Here is a 13,032-nt window from a genome sequence, read left to right as displayed (position 1 = left end):
CTTCTTCAGGACTGATCGGTAGACCCAGCCTCAGATTCTGCGCTTTCAATATGAATTTCATCGAGCAAGTGTAATATCAATTTATATGAAGTTCTACACAGCGCTTGCGTTCTTAAGGCAAGCAAATGTGCACCTTGCCATGGTACTTGTCAGCTGCAGAATCGCTGACAAAGCGTTAATCATCCAGGAACCATTCCACGTTCCGACCATGATAATACTAGCGGATACATGGGTAGTGCAGACATCAAAAGAGAATAGAAATCACATACACTCGAAATTCTCGACTAGAACAATGTCTACGACTGTAGAGAAGGAACCGAAGTCGTTTCAACGGACTAATTCATCCCCATCCATCATGCCCAGAGAAGACATCGAAGCGGGCAGTCTCCGCCACCGTACACGGACGCACAGCGAGCAAGCACTTCCGATCGCCTCCCGCGCCTTCGCCGGCCGCATCGGCGGCAACCAGACATTCACCATCTCGCCCGCAGACGCGGATTTCTTGTCCATCACCGCGAAAACGCCCGACGCCGCACCGCTCTTCACTTGGCGCTCGTCGTTCGCGCTCTCTGCCTTTGCGACCCCGGATCTCTGGAAGGAAGCCACCATCGAGGGCGTGGGGACCTGTTTGCAGGTGTACCTCGCGGGGCTGTACGCCGTTGGGTTGTCGTCTTCAGACGCAGGCATAGGCAGGGTGGCAGGTGTCGCGATGGGCAGTGTGGCAAATGTGTTTTTGATTAGTTTGTTTATCTTTGGAGCGGGGCCCGTCAGCGGGGGGCATTTCAATCCGCTCATCACGATGGCTACTTTCATGGCGAAGTTGGCGGCGTTTCCGAGGGCGGTGTTGTATGTGCTTGCGCAGTGTGGGGGCGCGGTGGTGGCTGGGTTTGTGTTGAGGGCGAGTTTTGGGGGGAGGGAGGGGGTAGGGTTTGTGCCGGGATGTTCGGTGGATACGGAGGTGGTGACGGTGGGGGAGGCGTGAGTATACTTGCTTGATCTGGCGAGAGATATGGAGGCTGATTTATTATGGCAGGTATGCGTTTGAGACGATGACGGCGTTTGCATTGCTGTTCATTGCGTTTGGAGTGGGTTTGGATCCGCGGCAGAAGGGGGTTTTTGGACCGGCGCTGTCGCCAATTCTTGTGAGTGATTCCTTCGTGGATCCTGGAATTGAGATGCTGACAGTTCAGGTCGGTCTTGCGCTGGGCTTGTGTACCTTTGCATCAGGCGTCGCAAGGGTTGGATATACTGGGGCGTGTGAGTTCAACGCTTTGCTCGAATTTTAGTTTCATGGACACTGAATGTTGCAGCTTTGAATCCGGCGCGGTGTCTTGGTCTCATGGCCGCTGGTGGTAAGTCCGACTAATGCGAATTTAACGGAGGTACTGCTGATTGAATTAGGGCGGTTCGATTATCATTACATCCATTGGGCGGGTCCGATAACAGCTTCAGTCTTGAACGGGATCATGTATCGCGTGATTCCAATCTACAAGCACTCTAAAATTGAATAATAGATAGATGCCGAGTCGGACTAGTTGAATTATATTGAACCGATGCCATGCATACAGGATGCGGCTTCCACACGCTTCACTGCCAGTCTATACTCATCACAAGTACTGTCCGGAGGGATAACCAGCATTGCAAAATCTTTGGCCAGATGTTGTAAGCGACAAGCGCACAGCCGGCGTGTGTGTACTGAGGTGGCTCGCCCTGCAGCTAAATTTGAAAAGCAGGACATCCAGCGGTGTGATGTGGCGCAATGACTGCTCGGGGTCGCCAAGATTGCAGTGCTGTGCTGAAGTTGCACTCGAATACTATGGTGTGTCAACCCGAGACGGGCGGCGCCAAGACTACCAACCACTAGCGCGCTCGCTTACCGGGCGCGGCAGGCGCGAATATTGCCCACACGCCATAATTCTTCTCTCGAACTCCAGGACACCTTCGATTTCGACACACCCGCCAACCGCCAACATGTCGAACTACGCGAAGATCGCTGCCAACAGCCCGTCCAGGAGCTCGCCCTCCGAGATCGAGGTCGCCATCAACAATGCCCTCGAGGACCTCCAGAACAACATCCCCGACCTGAGGAGCTCCTTGCGCCCTCTCCAGTTCGTGTCCGCTCGCGAGGTAAGATGAAGCAATTACCTCTACAGACACACCTACACCTCCCTCGATGCGCTCTCGCACGCCGAAGCCGTCGCGCACACATACCATACCACACCACACGTTGAACGAAGAGGCGGTGGGCACTGGGCAGCTTTGCTGACACCAGGATTCTTAGATCGAGGTCGGTCACGGACGCAAGGCCATTGTCATCTTCGTCCCCGTTCCCCTTCTCCAGGGCTGGCACAAGGTGCAGCAGCGGTAAGCCTTCTCCCCAGTGATGCGCGACTTCCATGCTAATCTCCTCCAGCCTCACCCGTGAGCTCGAGAAGAAGTTCTCCGACCGCCACGTCCTCCTGGTCGCTTCCCGCCGCATTCTCCCCCGCCCCAAGCGCTCCAACCGCTCGCGCTCCAACCAGACCCAGAAGCGCCCTCGCTCGCGGACTCTCACCGCCGTCCACGACAACATCCTCACCGACCTCGTCTACCCCGTCGAGATTGTCGGCAAGCGCCTGCGCACCAAGGAGGACGGCTCCAAGCTCCTCAAGGTTGTGCTCGACGAGAAGGAGCGCGGCGGCGTCGACTACAGGCTCGACACCTACTCCGAGGTTTACAAGCGCCTCACCGGCAAGACCGTCAACTTCGAGTTCCCCCAGAGCGCGTCCACCGACTACTAGATTGTTGGCGGTGTGTTAGAGCAGGGCTGTGGGCCTTCTTCGTGGGCTAGGAGTACCGGCTTCGGACATGGCATGCGTTATGTGTTCGTAACGAGGCTTCAAAAATGACATGACATGGGGCCCGCATTAGGGCGTTCAGATACCACTTCCAATTGACTTCTTGTGATCACTTCAGTCGTTTTTCGTGCGGACGTTATTGACATGGAAATACATCAGATCCTATGTGTGGTATCTATTGACGGTCTAGTTCTGGGTAATGCCTGAATATGCCCTTGCTATACGGCTTCCTCCGATCACTGTCCAGATACTCCTTCAGCTGCCCATGCTCCGGCACACTAGGGAAAAACGTCTTGAAGATAGTCGGGAACTCGCCCGCCTCCTCCCGCGCTTTCAACTCCTTCGGAAACGCAAACTTCAGCCCGTGTACCACCTGCCACAGCGTTAAGTCGGCGTAGCTACACCCAGTTAGTCAGCACCGCACTCCCACATCCCTTGCTCGTTCAACATGACATACCTGAGTTTATCGCCAACGAGGTACCTTCCCTTCCCCTCTTTGTTCCCCTTCAACACGCGCTCAAAGTACCCAAAGAACTTTGGAATTCTGCTCTCCCGGAAGTCCGTCGCCCTGCGCAGCGACTCCTCCTTCTGATCCTCATAGTACGCGAGTGTAGAAACAGGGTGGTGCGTGTCGTGCGTCTCGTTATTCAGGTCCAGCGCCGTGAGCGCAAGCGCCTGGATCCACGCCTTTTCTGCCGCATCGGCGCCCGCGAGGTCCAGCTTCTCGCCAAGGAAGGCCTGTGCCGCTGGTGTCAGCAATCTCCTCTACTCGTATCTGTTCTGTCACCTCCCCAGCGTGTGCGGTGTACTGCTTACCAGGATCGCGGGCGTCTGGCTCAACACCAACGCCTTGCCGTTCTTGCCCTCGCCGTGGATCCGCAGCGCTGGCGGCGCGAGGGCGGGCGGGTTGCCGTCGGCGTCGTATGTGGCCTTTTCGTCTTTGAGGGCAAGGATCTGGCGGATGCCGCCTTCGACTTGGTTGGAGACGTCGAGGTAGGGCGTCTTTGTGGCTTCAAAGGCGAGGCGGACGAACTCGCCGCGGCCGGCTGGGACAACTTAGCGTGGATATTGGGGCTGAGGAGAGGACTTACGGATGCCGGGCCAGTAGAGGAGTTCGTATTTGTTGGCGTTCGACATGGTGGAGTAGGATGTGTGGGTGAAGAGGCGGAAGGGCTGCACGATTGTAAGTATGTATCTGGATTTCGGCGAGCACAATGGAGGAAGAATGGCTGAAAGAGCTGGGCATCGCATTAATAGCATACTCCTCCAGAGCTACCACTTACATCAATTCTCTGCAAGACCCTCTGCTGCGGAATACCAGTACACAATGCAACAACAATCGCGGACCTTAGACTTCTCGGGAGCATGGACTACAACAGCAACAACAGGATGTCTGCTTCACACCCGTGCCACGCTCACTTATATAGCGCTCCCGCACCATACCACATCACCTTAACGCCGGTGTCCTGCGACACCGTTCTTACTGTTCCTGGCGTCATGGTGGGGCGCGCAGCGAATGCGATGATGCTGAGGGGTACTGGTGCTAGCGGCGGTTGGGACATTGCAGATCCCGAACGCCGCGCCGGGGAATTAGAAAGTTGTGTCGCTCTCGCTCTATGAGCTATACAGTGTTCACGGACATCGCGCGCGGAACTGTGCCGCTGACGCGAGGCTTGGTAATCTGAGCGTTTGGGAGCAGGTTTGCTGCTCGTGTTTGGGTGCGAAGAGCGTCTTGCAGGACTATGGATCGGATATTTGTCAGTCTCGGCGCGAGGGCTGATGCTGCTGTCTACGAGGCTGCATGTCGGAGCTAGAGCTGTGTGGATGCGAGCGGTAAGCCAGTACAAGCATCCAACACGGTTCTCGTCAGATTCGGTATAGGCCGGTTGTTTCCCTCCGGTAAAGGCCTGGCAGCTTTGTATTGGGTATCGGCACGGCGATGTGTCAAATGAACACGGCGTATGTATTGAGATGAGAAGACGGACTTCGCGGTACCATGTACATCAGTGACACAGTATCACATTAAATCACGTATTCACGCTCACATAGGATGACAGGGCTCATTGCGAAGGTATCGTCATGTGTCCATGAGCAAGTCGAAGCAGCCCAAAAAGGGTTCCAGTATGTTCCAGTATAGCCAGACCTTGCTTTTGGCGAAATCCACCTTGATCACCATGCAAAATCTGGAAACTAGACACGCGCAACCCGAAAAACAATCTCCGGTCCTGTAAATTGGTCTATTCGAATCTGCAGCTTTGACTATGAAGCTTTATAGCTCGCGACACTTCAGGATGAAGGTTGAAGATGCTCGTAGATTCATATCAAGCGCGCAGCTAAGCCTTAGGTAACTAGCGCTTCTTCAGCGATTCTTTCGCTTACAGCTCAGCTTGCTGCCTCAAGCACCCAGGGAGATTTGCCTGCTGCCACCCGTGCGCAACATCAACCTCTATACAAATTTCCACGACGTGAGAATCATGGTTAGTCTCAGCGCAATGTCTGACTTCAATACTACGGACTTCGCTGCGCAGATGCGAGGCTTTCAAGCCTCGGACGACGCACGCCAGAAACTCTTTGCGGTAAGCCATTCCCTTCATGATTTAGTCTGCCCCCACCTGATCGCCTTGTAGGATATGCTCGAGAAGTATACTAGCTTGCTCGAAGAGTACAATACTTTGAACAACGACTATGCCTCCGAGAAGGAAATAAGGCGGACCTATCAGCAGTCGGTAATTCAGATGCAGCGCGAGGTCAAGGAGATCAGACGCGAATGGGTGTGTTGTCCATTCCGCCTTGTATGCCACAGCCCCAGCTGACGTTCCACAGCAAGATCACTCATTTGTCCTAGCATTAATTGACGGAGATGGGGTTATCGTAAGTCGCCCTACATGCAATGAAACCCTCTGTTGCCGTCCTCGCTAGCTAACACGTTACAGTTTCAAGACGCGTTGCTGCGAGCAGCCGGGAGCGATGGCGGCTCTGAAGCTGCTTCTAAGCTTCAGCATGCCATACGCGACCACATTACCACCTTATATGGCAACTCTGGAAATTGGCCTATCATGGTACAAATCTATGTCAGCCTCGACAAGCTGGCGCACAAGCTCGCGTCCGTCGGTTTGATCGATAAGCCGTCTGACTTGCGAACGTTTGCACAAGGCTTTTCACTCAATCAGTCCCTTTTTTCTATTGTTGATGTAGGTCATGGTAAGGAACGTGCAGACCACAAGATCAAAGGTACGCGTCTTCTTCCGTCCCATCCAATCACAGATGCTGACGATGTGACAGAAATGCTCCGAACTTTCAGTGATAATCCAACTTGCCGGCATATCATCTTTGGAGGTTGCCATGATGCAGGCTACCTTCTTAACCTTGATCAGTATAAGCACCATGCTCATAAAGCCACACGTATTACGCTTCTTGAGTCGACACCTGCCTGGAGGGGATTCGCTGAGCTGCCCAACTTCCGGCGAATGCGCTTTGACGACGTCTTCAGAAATACAGAGCTGCCAGAGTATGGCTATACCCTGCCTCGTTCCTACGCACCAATTCAGCCCAATATCTCCGCACCAATGCAGCAGTCAGTTTCTGCATCTGTTCAGCCTATCGCTAGGGCGATGACAGAGCCCACTCCACCGCCTGGTTTCACTAACCCTCCCCCCGGCTTCCCGTTTGGCCCACCCGGCTTCCTAGCTAGCAACAGCCCGCGTGATACACCCACTATATCATCACCTGCAACGACTGCATCTTCCCTGGCAGCGACTAACCCTACGCCCGAGCCCACCGACTCCTCGTCCTGGGCCGCTGTCGGTAAGAAGAACGGCGTGTCACCTACTGAGAAAATATCCATCGCACCTAAATCTAAGTCCAAGTCCAACAAGAAATGGGCATACTACAATAAAGAAGAACAGCGCCTGGATGAGCCTCTACCGCCGAAAGATAAGGCTGCGTATGAGGCCATCGAAGCGCGCATGAAACGATCTGGGAAGAACTTGTGCAACCATTGGCACCTCAATAATGGCAAGTGTACCAACGGTGCCAACTGCCACTTCCAGCATGAGCCTAAGCTCTCGCCTGCGGGTTTGATCGCCCTACGGTATAAGACCAGAAGTCTGCCTTGCAAAGACCGCTATTGTCAGAACATCAGCTGCTGTAAGCGTACACGTCTTATTTGACAGTCCGGTTGGCCTGATACTAACAAACACAGACCTGGGCCACCAATGCTCGTTCGAGCGAGACCAAGGCTGGTGCCCGTTCCCTGATACTTGCAACCTGCGATACACGCACGACATGGATAAAGTCAAGGCCACGCGTTGGGACGAGTATGGGGACATGGAGGAATTGTGATGCGACCATTGAGTTTTAGGCAGAAGTCTCCAGAGAGCCTTGAAGCTGCCGGCACATTGAACCGATATTACCTAAGTCAGCATATACCGACCTAAAAAGATACGATGTAGTTATTATACAGCTATAGGTGCGAGAGACTGGGTGGAAAGATAATTTCCTTTTTCTAGAAGAGGCGATCGTTCTGTTGAGCTAGGTTATCAGAACGGAAAAGAGTCAAACGATCAAGATAGAAATGAGAATATGCCATGAGTGAAGCTAACCTCTATCTTCACGCCTACCAATGCAAGGCACCCCCCATTTGCAATGCCAAAAGTCTATCGCATGAGAAATACGATCTGCAAATCTACAACCCCACCCTAATCCACCTTCATATCCTGCACGAATTTCTCCAACACCCCGCGATACGCCTGACTATACTCAATCGCAATCTGGCTCTGATACCAAATAAACCGCGCATTATGATCGCTCACAAGATTATGCGCCAGCTCATGGCAAAACGTGAGAAACCAGCTATCCAGCGCCCTTGCCCTCCCCGCCGGCGTCCCATACTCCTTCTCATGCATCTGCATGAACCACCCAAGGTTGAAGAACAGCGCGCGATTCTGATTAAATGCAATTGTGCGGCTCTGCTTGTCGAGGAAGATGCTGACTGCCGCGGGGTTGACGCCGAACAGCGACGCGAGGCTGAAGATGGCCGGGAGGAAGTGCTGCAGCGAGGGCTGAATGTCCGCCAGGGCCTCGGCGTGGTCGCGCCCGTAGAAGATGTCGACGTGCCTGCCCGAGTAGGGGATGGAGAAGGCTTTGTGCAGATTCTCCCACTGCTCGTCGGTGCAGTAGCCGCCTTTGTCGAGCTCGGTCGGCGGGTCTTGGTGGTGCTTGGAGTTTATGTTTTGGCTATTGATCGGGCGGCAGTCTTTGATGGCGTTTTGGATGTTGTTTTTGGTGACTTGATTGTTTTCCTTGGTGATTTGGCCGACATCGGATGGTGCCGTGGGCGCGTTCTTAAAGCCGAGCTTTTTGGCCCATTGGTTGATGAGACTCTTTTCTGGGGGGCGTAGGGTGTTGTCGTGCGCGTGGTCGGCTTGGCCGGACTCGTCGACGTCGGGGCTGCCGAAGGATCCCGGCATGCCCTTCTCTTTGGGCTTCTCGGGTGTTTCTGGGGGAGCTGGTGTGGTTGGAGGAGCTGGCAGAGCTGGCTTCTCGACAGCGCCTTGCTTGGCTTGCTCAATGGCACGTTGCTGCTCCTCGTACTCACGCTCTAGCTCCTGTTGCCTTGCAATGCGAGCTTCGTGTTCCTTCTTTCGCAGGATGCGTTCGACATTGATACCTTTCTCTTGCAGGCGTCTGAGGGGCTCTGTTAGGATCCGCTCAAGGGCGATGGAGTCGTTTTGTTTCGGCTTCTTGATGAGAATCCGAATTAGCTGGCTGCTGACCTCGTAGACATCGTACTTTGGAGTCACATATAGGATCGTTCCTATGCCGCGTTTCCGACTGAGGAAGGCAGTCCGTCGGAATGACGCCGCTGCTCGATCCGCCAATGAGTAGCGGATTGAGATGTCGGAGACGCATTCAACCTTCATATTCGAGCCAAGCCACTTCGTATCGTGTCGTATGCTCTTGGACGATGCGTCTCGCTCATATTCGTGTAGGAAGAGCCTGGTCCGTTCAAGAATGTCGCTGCGCAAGCGATGAGCTACGCTCTGGTCGCGAGTCAAGTTACCAATGCGCTGCTCTTCGTGTACCTGTTCCGATATCTTTGCCACCCCGAATCGAGCATAAAATTCTTCGAGCACTTCCTCTTGGGGTGCTGCGATGATGTAGTCACGAAACCTAAAGAAGAAGTTGATGTCATCAATGATCACAACCTCGTTGGCACTGTTAAGGGACCATTCACGTGACACGCCCGGCTCGTCAAGGTCATCCAGATTATCATCTTGAGCAGCTGCCAGACTCTTTTTCTCATCTCTTATGTCGCGGTAGCCCAACAGAATACGAGAGCTCACCAATGTCTTGGCCAGCTCTTTGTCCTTCCAGAGAGTATCAGCTTGACCGGCCAATTTGCGAAGAAGATCAAGGTACTTTTCCTGCCCGATCTTGTTTAGAAAGCGGACAGGATTCTGGCACATAAGATAGGCTAGATCAGTGCTGCTTGGCTCGTGTTTCGCTCCAGCCTTCAGGAGAAAATTCGTCGCTTCAGCTCCGTACTGAACATAATCCAAGATACCCTGCCACTCTTGGTCTTGACCGACAAACACTGTCTCAGGAGGGTCGTGGTGGTGCAGCCGCATCTCAGCCTTCCCCGATTGCGCTCTCTTCCGATCTTCAAAGCCGACGGATGCTGGCTCAAGGTAGTACTTCCGGAAAACAGGAACAATGGTCGCCGATGAGATACTGGTCAACAATGGTCGACGTTGATCTAGCTCTGTTGATCTACTGGCGAAGTAGCTGAACTGCATCTCGGCATCAAGCCTTGTCTTTGGTGGCGCCTTAATCAGCCGTTGCACACAGTCTTGGATGTCTGGATTCTGTTGCACACCAAATTTCTCAGCATGTGGCCGTAAATCTGCTCTCAGGATGGCGTATCCCAGGCAGGAAGCGCGTTCATTAGTGTAACATTGAAACGGCCCGACTAGCGTGGGCCACGGGGCCTGCTCTGTGGGCAGAATTGGGAGAGAAAGCGTCGCGAGTGCCCTTGCTTCGGAAGCATAGCCGTGCTTGTAATGGTTCTGTATAAAATAATTCAAAGCCGTAACATAAAGCGGTTTGTCGTTCGCTTGGCCAGCCTTATGCATGATGTTTGCGAGGGCTATAGAGTCAGGCCACTGCTTCAGCCCGAGTGCCAACAACAGCGCGCTTTCGCGGACGCTCTGTCCAAATTCAAACGGGAGCTTGACTTGGATAAGACCCATTGATAATATAGCCTGGTCCGGTGCATAAAGATCTGACGCCTTGAAAAGCTGTCCATGCTGCACTGGAGCTCCTTCTCCAGGCAAGAACGGCGTTTCTTTCAATCGATCCAGGTCTTTCTTCGGCATCTCGTCCAGTACCGAAGCGAAGTATCGAATGAGATCGACATGGTTCCACGAGGCTTTCTCTGATGGTGACTTGGAATCTTGGTTGCGCATGCGATCGAATACCACTGAGAGCTCAACTGTCTTCCTCACACCCAAGGCTGCAAGGAATTTCTCTTTTGAGCCTGGAAATGGTTTTACTGTAGGGAGGTCGTCGAAGAGCTTGACTGTAGGGAAATAGGATGCTTCCGGTTTATGCATGCCTGTTTTGGTTGGCATAATGGTATGCGGGCTCAGAATGTGAACAACTGCCTCCTTGGAGGACCCATCGAGCTGGTCCCAGCATTTTGCGGTGAGACTGAGAACTTGCGTAGCCATCTTCTCCGAAGACTGAAACTCTTGGAGCTGAGGCACTGCTGTCATGTGTCGCAACCAGCGTACCATCGACAATTCAAGCCATCCGAACATTTGAAGCTGCTTAGTGGGTATAGATTTTGAGAAAGCGAAGGGAATCGTGTCCACAGGTACGGGAAGCGTGGGAGAGATCCTGGCCGTGTTGATGTACGTGCTCACGTCGCCTAATGCAAGTATCCTTCCTGAATTCTCGTCGGGACTGGTATCAACGTTTGCCACCGTGATCTCGAAGAGGCTACGAATACCATTCTTATCAATCTCGTTGCTTTCTAGTTTCGCTCCAGACCATTTGAGGAACTCAGCCAGCTCATCTTCCGTCAAAGCTCGGCTCTCAAGCCCCTCTCGGATATCCGCCATGGTCAGTTCAGAAATGAAACCGCGTTGGTGCAGGGCCGCCATAAACGTGTATGTTTTGGTAGCTAGGTCCTGAGGCACCATAGGCACCTCTCCTAAAAAGCTCAAAGTCTCTGCGGGCATTCGTACTAATTTGCTTGCCATGACGCCTTTGGAAGAAAGCATCTCGATGGAGCGCTCCTTGGAACAACTCCAGAAGGCCTCTTCAACCTTTTCTCCCAGTACAGTGGAAGGATGCGAAGCGTTTGACGTAAACTGCTGGAAAACATAAATGGCTCTTTGAATCAAATTGTCCATTGGCTCCTGGCCGTATCGTTTCTGAATGTCGGCCATATCTGAGGCGTACAGAATGCGGCAAGCCAGACCAGCCACGCGGAGTAATTCAATGTTCCATTGAGAAATGTAGCGGGCATTCAAATCCACGTTCTCACGTTCCACCGTGGGAATAAGTGATGGGGCGGAAATGTGTGCGAGGACTCCAGTTGTTTGGGCAGTTGGAAACCCGATGAAGATTCTCCCTGTCTTCGTAGGTAGAACTTCTGAAAACAGTTTCTCGGCCAGATCAGCTGTTTTGCCGGTGCCAGTCGATGACGGAATGGTAGGATCTTGGTACGGTGAAGTTAGAAGGGCAATTCGTGTTTTCCGGGGCGGTGGTTTCTTTGTAGCACGTTCGATCTCTGCTGCAAAACTCTTTGCTACACGTGTATCGACCTCAACGGTGCAGACTTGCAGGAAGATGACCCCAGTCGACTCTCCAGCGATATCATTGGTGTCATGTGAAAGCGTGCCCGATGCTTTCGCTGTAAGTGCAGGTTTGCTCGCTTTCGGTGTTGGCGCAGAGAACTTGGAGAAAAAGCTCTTCAATGCCGTGCCAGCATTTCGCACTTCGGCTTGAACCATCTCAGCAGCTCGTTTCGGTGGATTCTGCGCTGATGCGATCACATTGCTCCACTCTGCATCGATTTGAGAATGCTGCTGAGAAACTTTAGCAACGCGCATGAACCCTCCGTCCGTCTCAGTCTTCAACCCTCTCGGAACCGCTAAGTCCGCGGGTGGAGAGGTTTTCTTGGTGAAAGAAGCAACCTTGTGATTATCGACGTGAAGTTCGAGAGACTGCAAACCCACAAAGGTTAGGCTAGTGGCCAGAAACTGGCATAGAGTTGGCAGGTTTGGGACTTTCGCTGGGTTGTAAGATGGAGAGGACAGATCAGCCTGCCGATAATCCAGGGAAAATGTTGTGTTGTTCGTTCGGTGTTCCTCTGGAACACTTGCGACTTTGGTGGACAATGTGTTTCCCTTCCAGTAGAAAGCCATGGTTTTCTCCCCAGAGACAACAAAAGGCTCATCGCAGTCAGCGAATACGCTGTAGAAGCCTACACCAAATGCACCAATCTTCGTCTCGTCCGGATTCCCATCCGCAATACTCTTTAAGCGACTCCAGTCTGCTGCTGTAAATGGCTGCCCGTTGTTGGTAACAATCAGCCGCTTAAGGGTGTGCTGTTGGATAATGTGTTTCAATAATATGGATTTTTCTGAGCCCTGTGGTGTGGGAACTTCGAGAGACGGGTCGGTCTCATATTTGATGACGACCGTGCTTGCGCCAGCGTCGGAAGCATTCTGAATCAACTCCCGTAAAGTTGTGTGTTCACTGGAGTACCGGGCCAGCACTTTGTCTATGAGAGCCCTGGTGTTTACGGTAACCTCAGAATCCTGGCCATCAGCCATGGTCTGGTTACGCAGCCGCGTAAAATCGACCCCCGCCATCGTGGAAGGTCTGTCTGGTTGTTGATTGAATGTGTCAAGCGCCCAGCTCCATGTATGCAGTCCCTGGGGTGAGAACCAACAATAGATGTATCGGACGTCGAGACCGGAGGGTTAGAGAAATGCTGCGTGAGATAGACAGCTGACGTTGAGTTCTAAGCCTAGGTGGCGAAGCAGGGGAAAGCGACAGAACACAGAAGAACCGACGCTGAGACAACGTCGTCTGAGCATACGACGCCTGTCCAAGCCCACGCTATACAGACCGCAAATGGAAACGAAAAGAAAGCCAGCTGTATTGAATGTGGACAACCAAG

General features: G+C 53.0%; 5 protein-coding genes across 5 annotated transcripts; 3 read left to right on the top strand and 2 right to left on the bottom strand.

Moving 5' to 3' along the window:
* Positions 1-355: 355 nt before the first annotated feature.
* Positions 356-1,511, top strand: CC84DRAFT_1221181 (aquaporin-like protein; the record flags this gene model as incomplete). The annotated part of the gene is made up of 5 exons (XM_018183238.1): positions 356-978; positions 1,034-1,142; positions 1,191-1,257; positions 1,311-1,352; positions 1,402-1,511. 5 exons carry the CDS (start codon positions 356-358, stop codon positions 1,509-1,511), a joined length of 951 nt encoding a protein of 316 aa, XP_018032062.1.
* Positions 1,512-1,971: 460 nt separating this feature from the next.
* CC84DRAFT_1208778 (ribosomal protein S7e) lies at positions 1,972-3,014 on the top strand (the record flags this gene model as incomplete). The annotated part of the gene is made up of 3 exons (XM_018182182.1): positions 1,972-2,127; positions 2,282-2,364; positions 2,414-3,014. 3 exons carry the CDS (start codon positions 1,972-1,974, stop codon positions 2,778-2,780), a joined length of 606 nt encoding a protein of 201 aa, XP_018032061.1. The 3' UTR covers positions 2,781-3,014.
* CC84DRAFT_211469 (glutathione S-transferase protein-like protein) lies at positions 2,752-4,065 on the bottom strand. The gene is made up of 4 exons (XM_018185600.1): positions 3,929-4,065; positions 3,654-3,883; positions 3,295-3,575; positions 2,752-3,235 (listed from the first exon to the last, which is right to left on the bottom strand). Exons 1-4 carry the CDS (start codon positions 3,972-3,974, stop codon positions 3,013-3,015), a joined length of 780 nt encoding a protein of 259 aa, XP_018032060.1. The 5' UTR covers positions 3,975-4,065; the 3' UTR covers positions 2,752-3,012.
* A 1,264-nt stretch (positions 4,066-5,329) lies between these two features.
* On the top strand, positions 5,330-7,178 carry CC84DRAFT_1221178 (uncharacterized protein; the record flags this gene model as incomplete). Its single annotated transcript, XM_018183237.1, has 6 exons — positions 5,330-5,413; positions 5,465-5,608; positions 5,661-5,708; positions 5,771-6,068; positions 6,120-6,983; positions 7,039-7,178. 6 exons carry the CDS (start codon positions 5,330-5,332, stop codon positions 7,176-7,178), a joined length of 1,578 nt encoding a protein of 525 aa, XP_018032059.1.
* Positions 7,179-7,534: 356 nt separating this feature from the next.
* Positions 7,535-12,682, bottom strand: CC84DRAFT_1100573 (uncharacterized protein; the record flags this gene model as incomplete). The annotated part of the gene is made up of 1 exon (XM_018174872.1): positions 7,535-12,682. One exon carries the CDS (start codon positions 12,680-12,682, stop codon positions 7,535-7,537), a length of 5,148 nt encoding a protein of 1,715 aa, XP_018032058.1.
* Positions 12,683-13,032: the final 350 nt, after the last annotated feature.

The sequence above is a fragment of the Paraphaeosphaeria sporulosa genome (assembly GCF_001642045.1).
Source record: "Paraphaeosphaeria sporulosa strain AP3s5-JAC2a unplaced genomic scaffold CC84scaffold_10, whole genome shotgun sequence".
Taxonomy (NCBI): Eukaryota; Fungi; Ascomycota; class Dothideomycetes; order Pleosporales; family Didymosphaeriaceae; genus Paraphaeosphaeria; species Paraphaeosphaeria sporulosa.
The sequence above is the reverse complement of the archived record's forward strand: the minus strand, read 5'-3'. Positions and strand labels throughout refer to the sequence as shown.

Bases quoted from the DNA above. Each gene is read 5' to 3' on its own strand.
- CC84DRAFT_211469 (XM_018185600.1), bottom strand. From the start codon at position 3,974: ATGTCGAACGCCAACAAATACGAACTCCTCTACTGGCCCGGCATCC. The intron at 3,884-3,928 runs GTAAGTCCTCTC...AAGTTGTCCCAG, and splicing joins CCTCTACTGGCCCGGCATCC to CCGGCCGCGGCGAGTTCGTC. The intron at 3,236-3,294 runs GTATGTCATGTT...AACTGGGTGTAG, and splicing joins CTCGTTGGCGATAAACTCAG to CTACGCCGACTTAACGCTGT.